This window comes from Arvicola amphibius, chromosome 3 (assembly GCF_903992535.2).
Source record: "Arvicola amphibius chromosome 3, mArvAmp1.2, whole genome shotgun sequence".
Lineage (NCBI taxonomy): Eukaryota > Metazoa > Chordata > Mammalia > Rodentia > Cricetidae > Arvicola > Arvicola amphibius.
The window spans coordinates 35,880,659-35,901,478 of NC_052049.1; the positions used below are offsets into that span (position 1 = coordinate 35,880,659).

The following is a 20,820-nucleotide window of genomic DNA, read 5'->3' on the forward strand; positions in this document are numbered from 1 at the left end:
AGAAGCCAGAAAATTAGGGTTCTTTATTAGCTTCAAAGGTTCTGGAAATTACTATTTTTTTCCCATAGCTTTTGGCCAGAAACTGGGCACCACTTACTGGGATGTCACCCGAGGTTTCAGTTAACGTGCTATAGGCTTTCCTAGAGGATCGTCACTTTAAGGAAGGCGCCGTGTAGTCTGATATGAGCCACAGGCACAGTCACTTGAGAACGTAGAGCCAGCGGCTTCTGCTTGTGGCCACTGCTAGGAGGCAAGGATTTCCTAGCCAAAGTCTCCTAAAAAAATCCCAGAGATACTTGTTTCCAAAATAATTCTGATTTAATCTCCTTTTTTCTATAAAAAGACAAATCATATCAGAGAACACTGTTTGGATTCTGAGGTTCCTATCAGAGCTGTTTTACAATACGTGTTTATACAATCTTAAGTGAGGCTGGCGGCCACTGTGAAAGCGAGGTCAGCCCAGTCAGTGCGTGTGACATCGGGGGTTCGTTTCACTTTGGATCACAGTCTAGTGACACACCACGGTTAGGCACCAGCTAGAACTTGGATTTGTTTTTGGACATTCAAGTTGGTATGAAGTCAAGTTAAAAACAAAACCCAAATCACCACCGACTTCTAAAAAGCAAGATGTTAATACTGGGTAAGGAAAACACGCAGCACCGTATTCTCTGCTATTATCACCTCTGGGGTCTCGGTGAGAAATCTCCCCATGGGCTTATGGGTCTGGACACTGGGTCTTCAGCTGGTCTGGGGACCCACTGTGTGGGGAAGTCCTGAAACTTAGAACTGGAGTTCTGCTAGAGGAAGGGCGTCACTGGGTGGGGTGGGGTGGGCTGTGAGTTTCCACCTCTCCCCACTCACTCAGTGTTTGCACTCTTGGTCTCTACGTGCAGAGGAAATGTGATTTGCCAGCCCTGCTCTGTTACTCCTCCCATGCCGTCCTGACCACACGGACTCCCTCTTTGGAACTGTAAGCCAAACAGACTCTTGCTTCAGGCCATAGTATTTTATCACGGTAACAGAAACAAAGCAGAATACTATCACATCAATGAATGTAAACATTTGACATTTTGAATATTCATATTAAAGAAATTAAACATTTGAAGATTATAGACTCTGTCTGTAGCACCCAGTGTATTACTAATTACATCTCATATTAATTTTGCTTTCTGCCCAAGAGCCATAGGAGTTAAATACTTTAATGATAATAAAGAAGAAAAAAATAATGCAAAAAGAAGCAAGTAAATGTCACAAAATAAGTTTTAGAGAAAACTTGCCCTAATAAATCAAATACATGGAACACATCATTCTATTAGCTGGTGAACACAGTGAGCATAACTTTGGGGAGTAGGAGGAAACTGGAAATGGATCCCCTGCCTCTGGACAGTCCCTCCCCAGAATGTCACGCTGCTCCAACAGTCCCACTATCCCCGCGTGCTGGTGAGCTCTCTTTCTTCCCTAGACTAAAAGCCCCTTGAAGATGCATGCTTTAAGACATGGCTTTAGCTCCTCCAAAGTCATAAATATTACTGACTGTTCAATTATTTACACAGAATAATTTTGGGAACAACAATTAAAACACACAAACATTTTCGTGGTGAGTTTCAAGTAGAAGCAGAAAACAAGCCCACTGCTACAGTCAACAGCTGCATAGGGCTTAGAAAACACATTTGATGTAAATGGACCATTTCCCTTTACGACAGTAGCTTCCAGCAGGCGCATTTACTCCTCATTCCAAACACAGTTTTGGAGTGTGCTGATGGCAATGACTGCACCATCACCCACAGGTATAAATCTTATCCCCATTTTTTTCTCCTTCCTGCATAGACCAAATACATCCATAGGATTTCTCAGGAAGACCCTTCGAAACAATTCCTTCTAAATCTTAGTGTCCTCAGCTGTGTGTTAAAGAAGCTAAATCCAAAGGCTGACCACATCAGAGCAAAAAGTGAAAGCAGTTTAATTAGACAGTTCAAGAGAGGAGAGAGAGCAAGTCAGATTAACTGCGTGTGAGTTCCTATCGTGTCATTCTCGACAGGAGCCAGGACACCTGCACTCATGAGTCTGACTCAAGTGACAGGCCAAAGGAGTCTCCGAAAGAGACTGAGGAGACAAAGCCATCTGGCTCCTCTAACAGGGCATTAGGAGGTCTAAATGATCAAATCTCTTTAAGAAAACAAAAGCATAAATCCACATTCTTTTTTGTCCAGAGAGTAGCATCCCCTGCCATATTCCTTTTATCTATGAAATAGGCAAAAACACATCCCATCACCCTTGATTGCTAAAGCATAGCACATCTTTGATGTGTTAAAGCATTCAGGAATGCCTTTGTGGAAAAAGCAATGACGGTTGTTTCTAAAGTTCTCAAAGAGAAAAGAAACTACCAAGAACATATACAGATTAAGTAGGAACATCTCTCAAAGCACCCAGCTTTGACGCAAATGCCTCTGAACAAAGGAAGTCTGCAGTCAGATGGTCCAGAGGGTCTCAAGCATAAAGGCTCTTCCCCTCAACATGGCTTCTGCAGCCCTTTCTGCTAACCAGCACTTTGGAGACTGGCTCCATGATAAATGGGACTAGGTTCAAAGTTCGGGCTATTAGCTGGATATTAAGGTTTGCAGAAATGAAATGACATAATGTCTGAGACTGGTTTTTAAATATGGCAGAAAAGAAAAAAAGCGGGAAGGAGCAGGTGAAGCAAATTCAACTAAGTCTATAATTACTAGACCCGGGGATGCATGGACGGAGTTTTCCATATTATTCTACCTGTGTATGTGCCTGACAGTTCTCATAATGAGACTTTAAAAAGTGTTGGGAATGACAGCTTCTTATAAACATAGACCTGTAACTCCAACAGGACATAAGCCATGCTGAAAGAAATCAAAGCTGGCCTTAAATCTAGAGCTCCTAACTAGGCTTACAGAAACCATTTCACCTGCTTTCCCCAAAGGACGGACGTGACACAATCTGCACACTCCTGGGAAGCGGAATTATGATACATTTTTAACAATTTAGTCCCAAATTAGAGCGCTCTAAATGTTAGTAGTTTTGGGTGGAGCACAGACCGTGTTACATGGAAGACAGACATCTGGATTCTAGTTCAGCTTTCAGGTCAGAAGGGAAATGGGAAGAGTGTTAACTCTAGAACCTGGGTTTCTTTCTCAATCTTCTTGTCAGACAGAAGTTTTTCTTGTGGAGACAACATTCTTCCCTTCCCACTAGAGGAATGGTAGATGGTGTCGGCCCCTGGAGGTCACACCTGAACCAGAATGACTCAGGATATCCTGGGCGGAGTCCCACCCTTTCTAGCTATTCCCTTGTTCTTCTGAAGGGCCTCACATGCTGCCCCTCTCTGCTCACGCTTTCTTCATTAGGCTTCATGACAGTCCATGCAATGCTCAGGGACACGAGAAGAGTCCCTGGGGTCTGTGAGGACAACTGCTTTTGTTCATGTGTAAGATCTGGCTTGGGAACTGCAATCTCAATCTAGGTCACTGGAACTGGATTAGAATTACGAGTCAGACAGCAACCACCTCTGCACAGGTTTCTGACACATGTTTTCTCTTTTTTTTTTTCTCTTGGTGTTTTGAGACAAGGTTTTACATAGTTAGGCTGGTTTCACACTGGCCATGAAACTGAGGGTGACACAAACCCTGGTCCTCTTGTCCCCACCAGCTACCCACTGGGCTTACTTTACAGGCGTCTTCTGATGGACTGATACCATTGACATTTTGTTGTTGTTGTTCTTCAGATAAAGTATTTAGTTAGGAATTCATTCAACTAATAATGATGCCATGGAAACTTCTTTTAAAATGAGGTATTTGTTTTACTGTTCGAAACAGCAGCGGTTTGGGTAAACTGAAGAAATGGTCCAGCAAGTGAGAAAGTGGATGAGAGGACCCTGCAACAGAAACAGGGTCTGGCAACATGCCACCTGGACCCAACCCCTGAGATTCCTAGCTGTAGGCAAAACACATCCACCTACCTTATACTTATCAACAAAAAAACCACTGTGATTCCTTCTATATTTCTACTTGGATGCATGGGATGGGGTCCAAAGAAAGGCAAAGGGTTCAGACCATCCGCATCATCCCTCTCTGCTCCAGTACAAAAACAGTCATCAGCAGACCATCATCTCCCCTGCTTTCAGTTATCTGAGAAAACACTTAGAATTACAGCAACGACAGCATTTTCAAGTTCTTTTATGCAGAACCGTTGCCAAGGTTCAGAATACCATGAGAAATGGCGGGAAAACAGTTTTCACATGAAAAACTGAGCAAACAGGTTCGCCAGGCCCAAAATCATGATGAAAACGTGAAAGACTAATTTAGGCAATGTCAGCCGCTCTTCTTGGCGGAGGGAAATTATGTAGATGAGAGAAGGGTATATGAACACGAAAGCCAGGCCGCATGCTGCTCCCGAGTACCTGCAAAATGAAAACTTTCCATGTTAATGCTCTTGCTGCATTGTGGATGACCTATAATTAAGGTAAATACAGTATCATTTAAATAAATTGTACTCAGTCTCATTTTGCAACAAAATTTGTCATTGTTACTAACATTTGAGTTTAAAACTTGTTAGATTTGAATTTAATAAAAATATTATTTCCTACTTGCTTTTACATCTGCATGGCAAACAGTTTTTATCCATTACTTAAATCTCAGACACATCTGGAGACAGGCTTTCATCTTGATCTGTTTTGTAGACTAAGTTGGCCTTGAACTTGTTATATAGCAAAAATGAACTTATGATTCTCCTGCCTCTATTTCCTAAGTGTGGCAATTTCAAACCTTCAATACCACGCTGATTTTCTTGATCTACAATTTTCTTATTTTTTATAAGTACTTTAATAGATTTCTTCATGGTTTGCTTTTTCAAGATATCCTAAGTAAAATTATAGATACAATATGCACTCTACTGCATACTACTAGTTTGTACCTGTGAAATTTGCCACAGTCAACAGAGAACACTGTCTCCACAGAACGCTGTCTCCACAGAACACTGTCTCCACAGAACACTGTCTCCACAGTCACCACAGAACACTGTCACCACAGAACAGTCTCCACAGAACACAGTCTCCACAGAACACTGTCTCCACAGAACACTGTCTCCACAGAACACTGTCTCCACAGAATACTGTCTCCACAGAACACTGTCTCCACAGTCACCACAAAACACTGTTTCCACAGAACACTGTTTCCACAGAACACAGTCACTACAGAACAGTCTCCACAAAACACAGTCTCCACAGAACACTGTCACTACAGAACATTGTCTCCACAGAACACTGTCTCCACAGAACACTGACTCCACAGTCACCTCAGAACACTGTCTCCACAGAACAGTGTTTCCACAGAACCACAGAACACAGTCTCCACAGAACACTGTCTCCACAGAACACAGTCTCCACAGAACGCTGTCACCACAGAACGCTGTCTCCACAGAACACTGTCTCCACAAAATACTGTCCTATAGAACACTTTCTCCACAGAACACTGTCTCCACAGAACACTGTTTCCACAGAACACTGTCTCCACAGAATACTGTCACCATAGAACACTGTCACCATAGAACACTATCTCCACAGAATACTGTCACCACAGAACGCTGTCTCCATAGAACACTGTCACCACAGAACACTGTCTCCATAGAACACTGTCACCACAGAACACTGTCTCCACAGAACACTGTCTCCACAGAACACTGTCACCACAGAACACTGTCTCCACAGAACACTGTCTCCACAGAACGCTGTCTCCACAGAACACAGTCACCACAAAACAGTCACCACAAAACACTGTCTCCACAGAACACTGTCTCCACAGAACACTGTCTCCACAGAATACTGTCACTACAGAACGCTGTCTCCACAGAACACTGTCTCCACAAAACACTGTCCTATAGAACACTTTCTCCACAGAACACTGTCTCCACACAACACTGTTTCCACAGAACACTGTCTCCACAGAATACTGTCACCATAGAACACTGTCACCATAGAACACTATCTCCACAGTTACTACAGAACACTGTCTCCCCAGAACACTGTCTCCATAGAACACAGTCTCTACAGAACAGTGTCTCCACAGAACACTGTCTCTACAGAACACTGTCTCCACAGAACACTGTCTCCACAGTCACCACAGAACACTGTCACCACAGAACAGTCTCCACAGAACACAGTCTCCACAGAACACTGTCTCCACAGAACACTGTCTCCACAGAACACTGTCTCCACAGAACACTGTCTCCACAGAATACTGTCTCCACAGAACACTGTCTCCACAGTCACCACAAAACACTGTTTCCACAGAACACTGTTTCCACAGAACACAGTCACTACAGAACAGTCTCCACAGAACACTGTCACTACAGAACATTGTCTCCACAGAACATTGTCACCACAGAACACTGTCTCCATAGAACACTGTCACAACAGAACACTGTCTCCACAGAATACTGTCTCCACAGAACACTGTCACCACAGAACACTGTCACCACAGAATACTGTCCTATAGAACACTTTCTCCACAGAACACAGTCTCCACAGAACACTGTTTCCACAGAACACTGTCTCCACAGAATACTGTCACCATAGAACACTGTCACCATAGAACACTATCTCCACAGAATACTGTCACCACAGAACGCTGTCTCCATAGAACACTGTCACCACAGAACACAGTCTCAACAGAACACTGTCTCCACAGAACACTGTCTCCACAGTCACCACAGAACACTGTCTCCACAGAACACTGACTCCACAGTCACCTCAGAACACTGTCTCCACAGAACAGTGTTTCCACAGAACCACAGAACACAGTCTCCACAGAACACTGTCTCCACAGAACACAGTCTCCACAGAACGCTGTCACCACAGAACGCTGTCTCCACAGAACACTGTCTCCACAAAATACTGTCCTATAGAACACTTTCTCCACAGAACACTGTCTCCACAGAACACTGTTTCCACAGAACACTGTCTCCACAGAATACTGTCACCATAGAACACTGTCACCATAGAACACTATCTCCACAGTTACTACAGAACACTGTCTCCATAGAACACTGTCTCCATAGAACACAGTCTCTACAGAACACTGTCTCCACAGACCACTGTCTCTACAGAACACTGTCTCCACAGAACACTGTCTCCACAGTCACCACAGAACAGTGTTTCCACAGAACAGTGTTTCCACAGAACCACAGAACACAGTCTCCACAGAACACTGTCTCCCACAGGCACTATGGAGCACTTTCTTCTTTTATTGCCTGCTACCTTCTTAGGAAAGGTTCTTCACAAGAGTGATTCAATCTGATATCTATATTGAGGAAGACATCTGATTATTTTGAAGACATTTCATTCTGTCTGTTGTTCATATCAAGGAAGACCTCAGATTATTCTGAGCAAATTTTTAGTGATAGTCTGAATCAACTTTATCCCTACCACTTTCGATCTGCCACAACATTTTTCCTAGTTTTGATCTAATCTCTTGCTTTTTAAGTTGAAATGTATTTAGAGTTGGACATGGTATTGACCTATAAGGACTTCCTAGGCACACCTAAGAAGTCACGTATATTGAAAATAACTTTTTATTTCAGATAAAAGGAACACAATGGAAAATGAGAAAGGTAAGAAGAAGGGAAAGGTAGCTGAGGGATGGTGGGGCTCCTAGAGCTCCTTCTCTACCAAAGATCAGCAAAAGTGCAGTTTACCGAGCACCCGCAAACTGCAGGCCGTACACGGGAGCACCACCAGTATTCAACGCTCAGCAATTCATTCAGTTAGAGCATCAGCAGCAACAACGGCAACAGAGCATGTGCGCACAGCTGTACCTTATGATCCCGCCTATGTTTGGGTAGAAACAGGCCATGGTCACTCCAGCTCCCACAATAATTAAATTAAGAATCAGCACATGGAAAATGCTAGAAGGTAAAAGAGAGTTTATGTGAAAGAAAAGATATAAAATAGGTAAGTTATAATCAATTTTTAGGACAATTAAAATTCATTCTTTTCATCTTTCAAATGGTTGTCTTTAATTTGCCAACAAAACTGAAATATACTGCTCAATTTTATCCAGTTCTATAAAAAGGCCAATTTCACAGGTACAAACTAGCAGTATACAGTAGAGTGCACACTGTATCTATACTTTCACTTGTGGTATCTTGAGAAAGCAAAAGCATGAAGAAGTCTATTAAGGTACTTATAAAAAGGAAGAAAACTACAGATTAAGAAAATCAACAGTTTACCTGAAAAAATATAGTAAAAATTATTAAAAATAACATCATTATTTATGTAGATAAACAAGAATTATGTAAACAATTTGGAAAAAAAGCTAGTTGGATTTTCACCAAACAAGAAAATCTAAAGAAAAAATTAGAGGGTAGGAATGTATGGAGAGAATATTGTCAATAAACGAAAAAGTAAGGGAAATTATGTATGCCAGTAGCTAGTTGTCATACATCTTGATAAGTTACAGAGACATTAGGCATCGAGATGTTATTATTCACCTAGACTTTCAACCTTCAACTTGCTGGACCTTTGTTGTTTTACTAGAAGAAAAACTTGTTTATTTTCCAAAGTAGCAGCTGGTTCTCAAAGTGTGACCGTGAATTCTGTTTCAGGAAACATTTGAGGTAAACACGCTTGCCATACAGTACAAGACACTGTATGTTTTACAGAAGCAACACGGAAGGGCAAAGGCACTATCTGTGTTCTAGGACGGGGTTTTCACTGCCAACATTTTCAAGAGAAAATAAAACAAGAAAAAATTATTAACAACTTTGTTCATGAGAAGGGTGGGGATATGACTCAGTGGGGCTTTTACCCAACATGCTCCAGGCCGTGGGTTTGATTTCTACCACTTATGGCATAAAAGGAGCACAGCTCTGTTTATTGGGTCTTATCCTTGGAGTATATATCTTTTTACTATTCTATGTGATCAAATGGGAAGCAATCAAGAACATATGCTCACTCGAATACGTGGACTTCTCGAGCAAAAGCAGCTACCAGTGGGGGTGGACCAAACTCTCTGACAGTCTCAAAGATGCTTCCCTTCCTCTAAATGCAGCCAACCAGCAGGCATCCACACCCGCTGATGAACTGACATCTCCTTTAAATGAATGTTGGTGAGTTTGCCATTTAAGGAAAACAATAGGCAGTATTTGTTGTTGATAGTGACAAATGAGTTTTCAAATAAAAAGTAGGATTTTGAAGAACTTGGCAAACTATGAATTTGATGGTTTTCCAGAATGTAAGGACTTTTTTGGGATGAGACTGGTAGTGATATTAAAATGTGAGTTTTAGGGATGTACAAGTAAGTGTGTTAACATTTGAGAGACCCACAGAACTCTGGGAACCAATACTGACCAAGCTTGAGATTATAAAATCATTCAGGGACAGAGAAGCAAAGAGCAAGGGAGCTCAATGGGTTTTAAGGCAACCAACTTTCTAATTGTGTGATACAAACAAGGAGCTATGCTGTGTCAAATTTCCTCATGCACCAAGGATGCACATTCACAATTATCTGACAAGGGTGTAAAACGTACTTCTTTTCCAACTACACATCTACATGAGGCTGAATTATATTCAGATATTTAATGAAATGACAGTATAACAGGCAAAGCAGAAACATAGACTTCAACTGTCAACCAAAAAAGCAGACGTTAAGGAGTTTTTAACAGTAAAACAATTTTTTTGGGAATCAGATATTTTTCATAAAATATTATTCATATTCACAAATAATGGTTTTATTTATAATTTTTTGAGGGGATTGCCAGGGTCCCAAGAATGCTGCACTTGTTTTCCTACTTGGCCTCACACTTGAGATTCTCCTGCCTCTGCCACCGAAGTGGGTGGGATTACATGTGTGTCTCTATGCTTAGACTTACAGATTTTTAAAGGAATCAATAAGTATCCTAAAATTCTTAGTTTTAAAAGTTTATATTAAATATTGATAATGTACCTTTCAAAGTGAAAGCTACTGGTAGTACTAAAACTGAAGAGTATAAAGAAGTCTTGAGTTCAAAACATCATGCACTGCCTGTGGAGCACGCGACTACAGGGGAAATGTCACAGGAAGGAAACATAACTTGAGCACTAAAGGAACTTCTCAGACTTTTTTACAAGAAGAAAAACCACTCTAAAAGCCACCATTAAAACAGTGAATCCCTCCCCACAAAGAAAAAAATGAAAAAGAAAGAAAGAAGAAAAAAAGCTGGGTGGTGGTCTTTAATCCCAGCACTAGGGAGGCAGAGGCAGGTGGCTCTCTGAGTTCGAGGCCAGCCTGGTCTACGTAGTGAGTTACAGGACAGCCAGGGTTGTTACACAGAGGAAACCCTGTCTCAAAAAAACAAACAAAACAAAGCAAAAAATGGCCAAAGACAAGAGGGCTGCATTAGCCCAGAAATATTTCATCTCTCACTGGGTTTATTTTATTTTGGTGAAGCAAATACAGTAGAGTTAATGGAGTAACAAACAGAAACGCTGTATTTTTCTGAATGCCAAAGTTCTAGGATAGAAGGGTTACAACTGTGGTTTGCTACTTATCAATGTACAAGAGGACACTGCAGCTCTTGACTTGAATTGTTTCATGAGGGGACAGGCTGCAAACAGGAATTGTTACCCTTTTTTAATATATTAGAATAAATATAATGTTTTCCTATATTATATTCATAAATTTTCTTCCTTTAAAATATTTATTCTACTCACACCTACAATCCCACCATTTGAAAGGCTGAGGCGGGATCATGAGTTCCAGTCTAGCTCTGGCCACACAGTGATACCCTCATCCAACACCTCCCCTCCCAAAGCTAATATATTCCCAATAAAATATGGCTTGGTAGTTTTTGTAACATTTACTATAAGGGTTAACCAGGGGATTGTGAGACATCTTCAGGGAATCCTGAAAACACAATGAGTTCCGTAGAAATTTCTCTTGGACAAGGGTAACTACCTGAACAATCTTATTCAAAAGGATGCACAAGTCCTCTAGGCCCATTAAGAGGCTAGAATTGCCATAGCAATTCAAACTTGCTATGTATGAAATAAGAACTTAAACTTATTCTACGCCTCACCTTCAATTCTACACAACTGAGCATTTCTAGAGACATGTACAGCTATTAATAAACATGTGTATTGATATCAATAATTAAAAGTATTGACTCTCTTGAGCAACCCAGCAACATAGGCTCTAAGTGCTATGTACTTCTTAGCAAGGTGTCCTTAGTAGCAGTTAAATCCTCACATAGATAATAATAGACATCAGAGCTAAGTGACTCTCCTGGAAGGGATGGACACCAGATTGTCCCGGTCAAGGGAGTGGCATCTCTATTTAAAGCTCTTCTGGGAAAGGGACCCTGTGATCTATCCTTAGTAACCACTTTCATTAGGCAAAATTGTTTTTTATAGCAAAAGGATCAGTCAAACTTTAAACTGACCTGTTTGCACAGTCATTTGTTGCTTGGCACATCTTGCTGGCCAAGAGAAGAACCCTTACCTAGGATAAACGTCACCGAAGATGTGGCCCAAGAGCTGAACACGGGCCAAGTAGCCTAAGAGTGGGTAGACGGTCATCATCTGGAACAGCAGGAATATCCTTGCAATGAAGGACAGGGTGTCACCGCTAGGGAAGTTGTCTAAGAAGTTCTAGTCCAAGAAAGACAATGGAGTCAACACTCAATGCAGCACATTCAAATCCACAACATTTTCTGCTTACTGTGAACACAGGCAATACCCAAATAGTGATTTATGAACTGATTGATGCCTGTCTCCAAACTGCTTGCTAACTATTTGTCAGGAGGTGAGTACAGAAACCAAAATTACATATTTAGAAACTGATAAAACATCGAAACTGGCGTATTCTTTTTTCTAAAAATTCTGGTCTGAAAACAACAACATTTAAACAATAAAGAAAACCTTGTTCTTCACAACAGACAGACCAAGAAACACAGCTCTAAACAGTTCATATGCAATAAGTAAATTTGCTCCTGATTTATTGAAATGGCATTGTATCTTTACTATAGTTCTCCTGTTTGGCCTCCACTGACACCAGCACTTCAAATAGTGTGCATGGTGAGAGCACATGGTCACCTGGGGCCACCAAAGCTTGCAGGCTAGCGCTAAGTTGAAAGGATTTACTTTTACACGTTAGCTCGTTTTCTTCATTTCTGTTTAGTATCTGAAAAGTTAATAACTCTGAATTACATTTTCCCTTCCAACTATGAATACCACACATATTACTATTCCCAGGGGAGTCAGCTTTATGTGGGATTATTCATATCAGGGAAAATTGCAGCAAACACTTGGCTGCCAAAGAACTTCCCCAAACAACACAATGAAGAGAACATTTTCAGCTATCACACAACAGAGAACACTATCAGCACTGCTGAAACACTCCTTTTAACTGGCTTCAAACATGATCACTGGACTCCTAGAGGGGTTTCCTCTGGCTAGGAAATCACCCGTGAAATGCTGTTCTTCATGAGAAACTCTTTAGTACCAAAGATGTTACTATTTGTAGGTTTCACTACAACTGCTGAGAGGGGATTTCTCTCTTACTGTTCCCCAGCTCTCACGCTTTAATAGCTAAACAGTCTGCGTTGTTTTGCTCCTTTTCACTCAGTCTCTAAACTAGAGTCCTATAGGTGAATCAAAACCGGTTCACCCAGGACGTTTCCACGGGTAAGCTTTGGAAAATCAGGGGCTTCAGTGGACTCTAGGCGGAGGCTTTAGGAACCCATGTGAACACTGGTAACTGGTGTACACAAAGAGAAGTGTGCGTACGCGAGAGTGGGCACCTGGGCACTACAAGCTGCAGAGTATGCAGAGCTTACTCCAGAAGTTATCAAATGGAGCCTGCATGTGATGTTACTGGATGCAAGAGAGATTAGAGACGTGGAAAAGATGGGGAAGGTAGAGGTGGCATTCAAGTCCAGGCCTGACTGATCTTGCTCCTGACTGATCTCCCTGCTACACACACAAAGTCACACAGGTGTACACAGTGCTTTACCTGCTCAATACAATCTTTGGATAATGGAGGTGAAGGAAATGAGGCAAAAACCAGGAAACCAATATAGAGATAAGTCAATGTCACCAGCATATAAGCAATGCACAGGTCTCTCACCTATAAATAAACACAGAATAAAATGCTCACTCAGCATGAAGACAGTCACACTAAGTCTACTTAAACACTAAGTAAGGAGTATGACAAATAAATCCAAATTTATCTTCTTATTTTGTATGTGTCTGTATACTTCCTACCTAATTTTCACAGAATGCAATTATATATATACATATACACACACATATAATTACTCTTGTTAGTTTTCTTTTTAACTTTTCTGGAGTATGTAGACTAAGCTACTTGTTAGAAGACTTTGGCAGATAATATAAACTGTGGTTCTAATTTAATTTCAAAAGGCAACGCTTGCCAAATTAAAAAAAAACTTAATTATAATAAAAAAGACAACAAGAAAGTATAAGCTACTTTTGGTTTGACCTATGAAATTTTAAAAATTCTTTTTTAGTAAATTAGCTTATATCATCAAAGTATGCGTAGGCCACGGGAGTAGAGCATATTAAAATATGTTTAATAAAGAAAGAACACCAGTTAAAGAGTAGACAAGTACACTTTAAAGACAAGCTTTGAAAACTTAAACAGTAAACAAAAGGACATTTAAAAAGCAGCTGTTCAAATAGCTGTCCAAAGCTATTACCGGAGTCAGCAAACAAACACATTATTAAATAAAGCGGCCTACTTTCTTCCTCTGCTGTTCCCACCCTCCCAGTCAGGCAAAATAAAAAGCTCCAAGAGACTGAAAGCAGCCAGCTGTTAGATCCAAACACAGCAGATTCCACAGCTGGCAAATGGTCTCCATTACCACTTAAGCTACAGCCAAACAATTCAACACAACTAAATTGTAGCCACAGGCCTATTCATTTGAGATAGAAATGACGCGAAAGCTAGGAAAACAGATTAGAAACAAATTGTATGCAGTTTTTAAGTTTGATAACATAGTAAGAGTGTTCAGACACTTGGAATTAGGGACCGTTTTGGATTTTTCTGGATGACTCCTAAAATGGGCTGAAGCAACAGCAGTGCTTTATAAACTTGAGATTCATAAATCTGGCTGAAGAGTAAACAAGAACCCATGAGAGATCTTAAGGTCAGGTCTAAACTGACATTCAGTTAGAAAACAAACCAGGGATTCAGTATCAGAAAGGAGACAGTGGGTAGGCCTCTGAGCTAGAGGTTTATGCAAATCAGAACCGGCTCTTTCAGATCTCCCTGAGAGTTTAGGGAAGGGGCTTCGAAATCTTTTCTCTTAGTTCATGAAGCTCCAGGACTCAGTTCCGGTTAACATTTGGTTTCCCCTGGGGTTGTGTCTCACTCTTGTGTGGGATGCGCAAAAACAAATCAAGAAAGGCCTATTTTCATATCAAAAAGCAGTTGGCCTCAATTACAACATTTCAAAGGCATTCCAGTCTCCACCTACTAGAGCTGGCTCAAGAATTAAGACAACCTCATTCAAAAAGTGATTTATTATCTTGATGTATTTGTGTGTGTGTGTGTGTGTGTGTGTGCGCGTGCGTGCGCGTGTGTTTGTGGGTGCACATGGGTGCTGGTGCCCAAGGATACCCCTGAAGCTGGAGTTACAGGTGGTTGTGGGCTACCTAATATGGATGATGGGAATAGAACCCTGGTCTTCTGAGAAAGCAGTACATGCTCTTAATTGATAACCATTTGGCCAGCCCAAAATAGCCCCCTTAAGGAAAGAAAATCATGGGGGGCTGGGGAAATGAGGCCTGGAGTTCAGCTCTCCACAAGCCCATGGCAATAACAAGTGGCCTGTAATTCCAGCCTTGGAAGGGAGAGATGGGATCCGGGGAGCAATGTTACTGGCAGGACTAGTCAGATCCATGGGCTCTGGGTTTGACTGAGAGTTTGCCTCAGTGAGGCAGTAAGAACAATTGAGATGATTCCCAACTTCAACCTTGGGCTCCACAGCCCATACATTTGCATAAAACACACACACACACACACACACACACACACACACTGGAAGAAACAGAAGACAAAGAGAGAAAGCGAGAAGGGAGGAATTTCACTGACAGTCTGTAACTCACGTACCATCTGACTGTATTACTTTAGTCCAGCTTCCTGAAAAACACGTACCTATGTGAAATTTCAGGAGACGATTCCAAGGCTATGGCGTCAGGGCCTCCCAGTAAAGCAGTTCCCTCCCTGCTTCCTCCTTCTCAGAGCATTAGCCAAATGCAGTAACGTGGATGTTCTAATCGCCATTAACTTTTACTATAAAAACAATCCACTTAAGAGACTTAATATTATTATTTATTTTTTAAATTTTGTGTGTGTGTGTGTGTGTGTGTGTGTGTGTGTGTGCGCGCGCCCAGGTGTCCACAGAGGTAAGAAGGGGGTGTTGGATTCCTTGGAGCTAGACTTACAAGTAGTTGTGAGCTTCCCAATGTGGGTGCTGGGAACTGAATTTGGGCTCTCTGCAAGAATAATTCACACACTTAAAGGCTGAGTCATTGTTCCAGTTCCCAAAATAATCAATTTTTTGAAAAAAGCTCTTGAGTGGAAAGATGCCCCTTGAAATTAAAAACAACATAAAAATAGCCAAGTTTAATAGTTACTTTATCATAAATTTTTCTCTAGCTAGATTTATACCACTGGGTTATGAGGTGCTGGAGACAATGATTGTGTCTTTTTTGTCTTATATTCCCAATACCTAGGACAACACTGGACACAGCAGGAACTTGTAGGATAAAATGCAGGCATGACCTGGCAGCCAGCCTACCTGGTACACTGTGTTTCTAAACAAGAAGTATGACACACCATGCCCCAGAAGTTGGAACACTGAACTCTGAAGTAGCATTAGTAACTGGTAGCTGGCCGTGGACACTTTCCACGTATCTCCCCATAGAGACCCTGGTGTTCTGAGCGCTCACTATCCAATCCGAGGTAATGTGCTAAGCAATCACAGTCCATAGGCTTCCATTGTGTAAGTAGTCGCTCACATGCAATAAAGCACAAGCTTGTTCCCTGAAACTGTCTCGAGTGTTTCTTCTCCACGCCCTTTACCCACCTGGGCATTGTGCCCTTTGTCAGGCAACACCCTGGTAATGACGGCAGGGACTCAATACAGATAAACTATACACATCTGTTAACTACTCCTAGATGCCGGCATCTTTCCTAAGCGCTGCCTGCCATTTCATCTGGGCCTCATAAACCTTATAATGTAGCTGCAGTCCATTTCCTCTCAGATGAGTGTAAGACACAAAACTTTTACATGGTGAGGAGTTTGGTGAAGCCAATATGCAGCCTCCAAACAAGGTCTCTCTGGTGCCAAATTGTGTGCACTTAGCTACAATGATGAAAAGTTTACTAGGTTCCAGGTATTTAAGCCATATTTAACAATGAAAAAGAGAGGCATAAAGGAGTAACAAAGACTTGAACATGAAAGCATACTAGAGAGCCATGAAAACAACGGCCCGCGAGGACAGCTCTGTTACGTGTACTCAGCACTCAGTAGTTACAGCTCGGACAGGAGCCGGGTGTCTGTTTTCACACGGAAGCACTGATGAACAAAATTGATGCTTTTGCTTTCAAGCAGAGGAGGCCCAGCAGGATCTGGGAACCATGCCGCCCAGGAAGAGCATGCTCATACTGGGGGCTTGCTATTCTTTGAAGCCCGTGTCATCTCTGCACTGGACCCAACGTGTAGCTTCCTAAAACCCAACTCAAAGAAAAGGGTAGGAGAAGGAATCTTCTGGGAAATTCAGCATGACTATGATAGTAGCTATCTGTAATCCCAGCAATGGGGAGATAAAGGAGAATCAGGAGTTCAAAGTTATCCTCAGCTACGTAGTGACTTTGAGGTCACCCTGGGCTACATTGAGACTCTGTCTTAAAAGTGGGGGTTGAGGGTAAAGGCTCTAAGCAAAGAGTATGTTTAGAAAGAGATAAAAGCCCATTATGAGGTGCTAATATGTCTGCGTCAAGAAGCCTTCAACCCTACTCTGCCTCATAAATAAGCAATGGCTGGAAGTTGAAGAACTAAGAATAGGTAGAATGTCAGCTCCGCACAAGGACTTAGATTTACATTAAGGTCGAAAGTAACTCCGAGAACACGTCTGTTTGTCAAACACTGTTTATTTGTTCCATGTACTGTTCACAGTGAAAAGACTACCCTGTGGAGCATTCCATAAGAAAAATGACAGACAACAGCCACACAGATCTACCCCAAACTTTTCCATAAAAGCTTCTGATGTGTACCCAAGCATCTTACAGACTCAGACAAGAAGAAAAAAGTAACAGCAAATGGGACAGAAGACATGCTGAATCACTTTAAAGATCAGAGCTGGGCAGCAACTAAATCAACAACAAAGCTACACAGAAAGCTCTGCGAAGGCCTGATCCAACAAGAACTCTCAGGATGTGCGCAGTCCACATACCCACGTAGACTATGTATTTTGATGATAAGCTCATTTTCAAACCCCTAATGTTTTCCTGGTCAAGTGTGCTTTAAGGAATAGAAATGGTATACGGTTTAGAGATACATAAACAAAGTTACATTTAGTGACAAAAGTTCAGAAAGGGACGTCAAACTTGGGAAGCTGGGCCATTCGGCCAGTGCAGTTGGTGAGGGCTTCAAGACCTTTCACAAGTGCCTGGGAGGGAAGGGCTCAGGTTCAGCTTCGGGAACACTGGCGAGAAAGACCCAGCCTCCTACTTTCAAATGTCTTCACAACTCTCAGATTTTCTGACTTTAATCCCCCCAAATTTTGTTTCTCACTATTAACTAGACATTTTAAGTTAAATTATTTAGTGAAAGTCCTTAAAAGGTGTAATTATTAGAAAAACTCAAATAATACAGTGTCTGTTTAGCTTAATATATGCCAATATAAAAGCCAATTTCAGTATAAGCAAGACACTATATATTTACATAAATCTAGAGTGGTTAGGATGCTGCTAGCACATAGCACTTCAGAAATGTTCATTTTCTTCGTAGTAATTAACACTTAAAAATAAAGTACAAAAAAAAGGTGAGAGCAGGGCCAGCAGTAAAGGCACTTGCTGTGAAGCCTCATGACTTCCGCTCAGTCCCAGGACCCACACGATGGAAGAACTAAGTCACTGACCAAAGTTGTTTTCTAACCTCTAAGCGTACATGGGACATTTGTACACACACAATAAACAGTTGTAGAAAACAAAAAAACTTTAATATTTAGACTATCACTTCATACTATTGTTTTAATTAAGGCAATAAAAATAAAAATCCTTTTAAACACTTTTTTAAGTCTTTCTTTAAAAAAAATATTTTCCATAAGTGACCAAACTGAAGACAGATTTTATTTGTACACCTAATATTTGTACTAGTTTTATAAAGCCCTGGCTGACCAGCTCAGCAGGAGAAACTCACAGTGTCCAGCATTCTACCTGTTCAAGGAAGGGCTGCTGGCTCTACTACTCACGCCTCACGTGTGCTAAGCAGGCACAGTACCACTGACCTACATCTGTGGGTTTCTGACTGTTCTAGAAGACAGAGACCTCCGCAGCCCTGGGGCACAGAACCAAGGCACACAATTAATTCTCTTTCCAGTTCTCAGCTTCCCACAAAGAGGCATGCACCCTTCCAAATAAACAGGCCCGACTTTCTAGAAAATCGGTTCTACTCGAGACTTTTGGGGGCAGAAGTTGAGCACTGGCCGTCTCCACACACAGTGCAGTATGGCACAGGGTAGCATGCAGCCGGAAGCTGGGAAGGAGACAGAAATTATGATGGTTGTGTACGCTTTGACAAGTTTAGCCAAAACATTAAATTGCACTTGCTACAAATGGGGGAAGGAAATGAAAAATATTAAAATGCTTATTTAGCATTATAATTTAAAAAATTAGCAACAAAGGGCCTGGGAATGCAGCTTAGTGCTATAGCACTTGCCCACATGCATAGAGCCCTAGGTTCAATATCTAGCATTGCAATAAATGAACAAATAAATAAATGAATGAATCGGAAGTATCGAACATTGGAATGTCTTTTTGGGTTTTTGTTTTGTTTTTTGAGACAGGGTTTCTCTGTAGTTTTTTTTTTTTTTTAACTAGCTCTTGTAGACCAGGCTGGCCTTGAATTCACAGAGATTTGTCTGTGCCACCACCACCTGGCCAAATGTTTTGTTTTTTAAACGTAAGCCTAGTTTGAACTACACTTCCCTCTCCCTGACCTGGATTTTAAGTATAAGGTCTCTTGTAGCCCAGGCTGGCCTGAGACTCACTATGTAGCTTGAATTCCTGGCCCTCCTGCCTCCACCTCCCTAGTGTTGGACTGCAGGTGTGAGGAGCAAGGCTGGACTAACACTTGCCTCCTTTTAGTGAATGACTTATGATATGTAGCAAGCATCTTTCCTGGACCTCAGTGAGGTCATACTCTAACTTTGTATGGCTTCTAACTTGCAATAGTGTCACAAGGGTAAAAACCCTCGTGCTTTCAATAATGTGAGATGTTTCCAAGAATTCTTTTAATGTGAAGTTTTCTGACTGTCCTTTCTGCTGTGCGCCATCTTTCTTCTTGTCTTGAAAACCAGTTTCCAAATCTCCTTTCCCTAAACTCCTTTGCTGTGTATCTGGAGTCTCAGATAGAAGCGGTCTCAACATTTCTCTAAGCAGCTATTTCTTTTAGAACTCTACGTATGTCTGCACGAAATTTCATTTCATCATTGCCGTTTTTGATGATCGCATCTCACCCTTTCAGTTATCAATTTTATAAACTTTATTTCAGTTATCAATTTTACAAAGTATCATGTTTGTTGCTGAGGGGGTAACACAATTATCTGTCTGTAGACTGTGAATGACATGCGAGTGACCAAACGCTGGGTGATTTTGAAAGCAGTGATGTGATCTGTCAGTAATCGTGAGCACCCTTGCTATTTACACAGTATGTGAACTGAGGACAGTGACTATTCTTCTATGTAAGGCTCATAATTTAAATCCTGGGCTAACTGAAATTTGAACCTATCAGGGCTTGTAATGTGAACCACAGTAATTAAATTTGTGCATGGAGGGACCACACAATGTGAACCATGCCTGCAACTTAACTCCCTATTAATCTTAGGATTCAGGAGGCAGATCAATGAGAGTTCCAGCTAACCTGGTCTAAGTGAGTTTCAGGTCAGCCAAGCTGCATGCTGAGATCTTGTCTAAAAAAACAAATGACTTTGCTAGTAAACTTTTTGTTGCTGTTGTTTTTTCCAAACCTTGGTCTTACACAGTCCAGGCTGGCCTCAAACTCACTACGTAGTAGCAGATGACCCTGAATCCTGGTCTTCCTGTCTAGCACTTGGGACGTGAAGGAAGGTTAGGCTTTGATTTCACATTTTTACTTTTTATGTAGGTATTTATAGCTGTGAATGTCCCTTTAAGAATAGTTCTAGGGACAATTCCATAAATTTAATAATCTGAATTTTCATTTTTTCAGTAACCTTCAATTTTTTTTGTGACTTCTTCCTTGATTCACTGGTTATATAGAAAGATGTTGGTTAACTCATTTATTTGTAAATTCCAAAATGTCAGCTGTTCATTTGTACTTTTACTCCTTTATGGCTAGAGAACATACTTGGCATAATTTTCTTTTGCACTTATTAATACTTTTTTTTTGACCAAGCACGTACCATATCTTAGTAGGCATTCTCGTCTATTTGAAAGGAATATACATTCTGCTACCGAGAGGACTTTTATAAATGTCAATTAGATCAAGTCGGTACATGGTATTTTTCATGCTTCTTACACTTATAATTTTTTT

At 41.2% G+C, this 20,820-nt stretch overlaps 1 protein-coding gene across 3 annotated transcripts in view; it reads right to left on the bottom strand.

The window, feature by feature from the left end:
• Window positions 1–295: 295 nt before the first annotated feature.
• Slc38a9 (solute carrier family 38 member 9) overlaps window positions 296–20,820 on the bottom strand; it is a 66,783-nt gene continuing 46,258 nt past the window's right edge. For 2 of the 3 annotated variants that reach the window (XM_038322049.1, XM_038322051.1), the window contains 4 exons: window positions 13,011–13,124; window positions 11,499–11,647; window positions 7,837–7,926; window positions 296–4,426 (listed from right to left, as the gene is read on the bottom strand). In XM_038322049.1, coding sequence (XP_038177977.1) covers window positions 4,261–4,426; window positions 7,837–7,926; window positions 11,499–11,647; window positions 13,011–13,124 — 519 coding nt within the window. In that variant the 3' untranslated portion in view covers window positions 296–4,260. The remainder of the gene's footprint in view (window positions 4,427–7,836; window positions 7,927–11,498; window positions 11,648–13,010; window positions 13,125–20,820) is intronic. The other variant, XM_038322052.1, reaches the window with a different exon arrangement.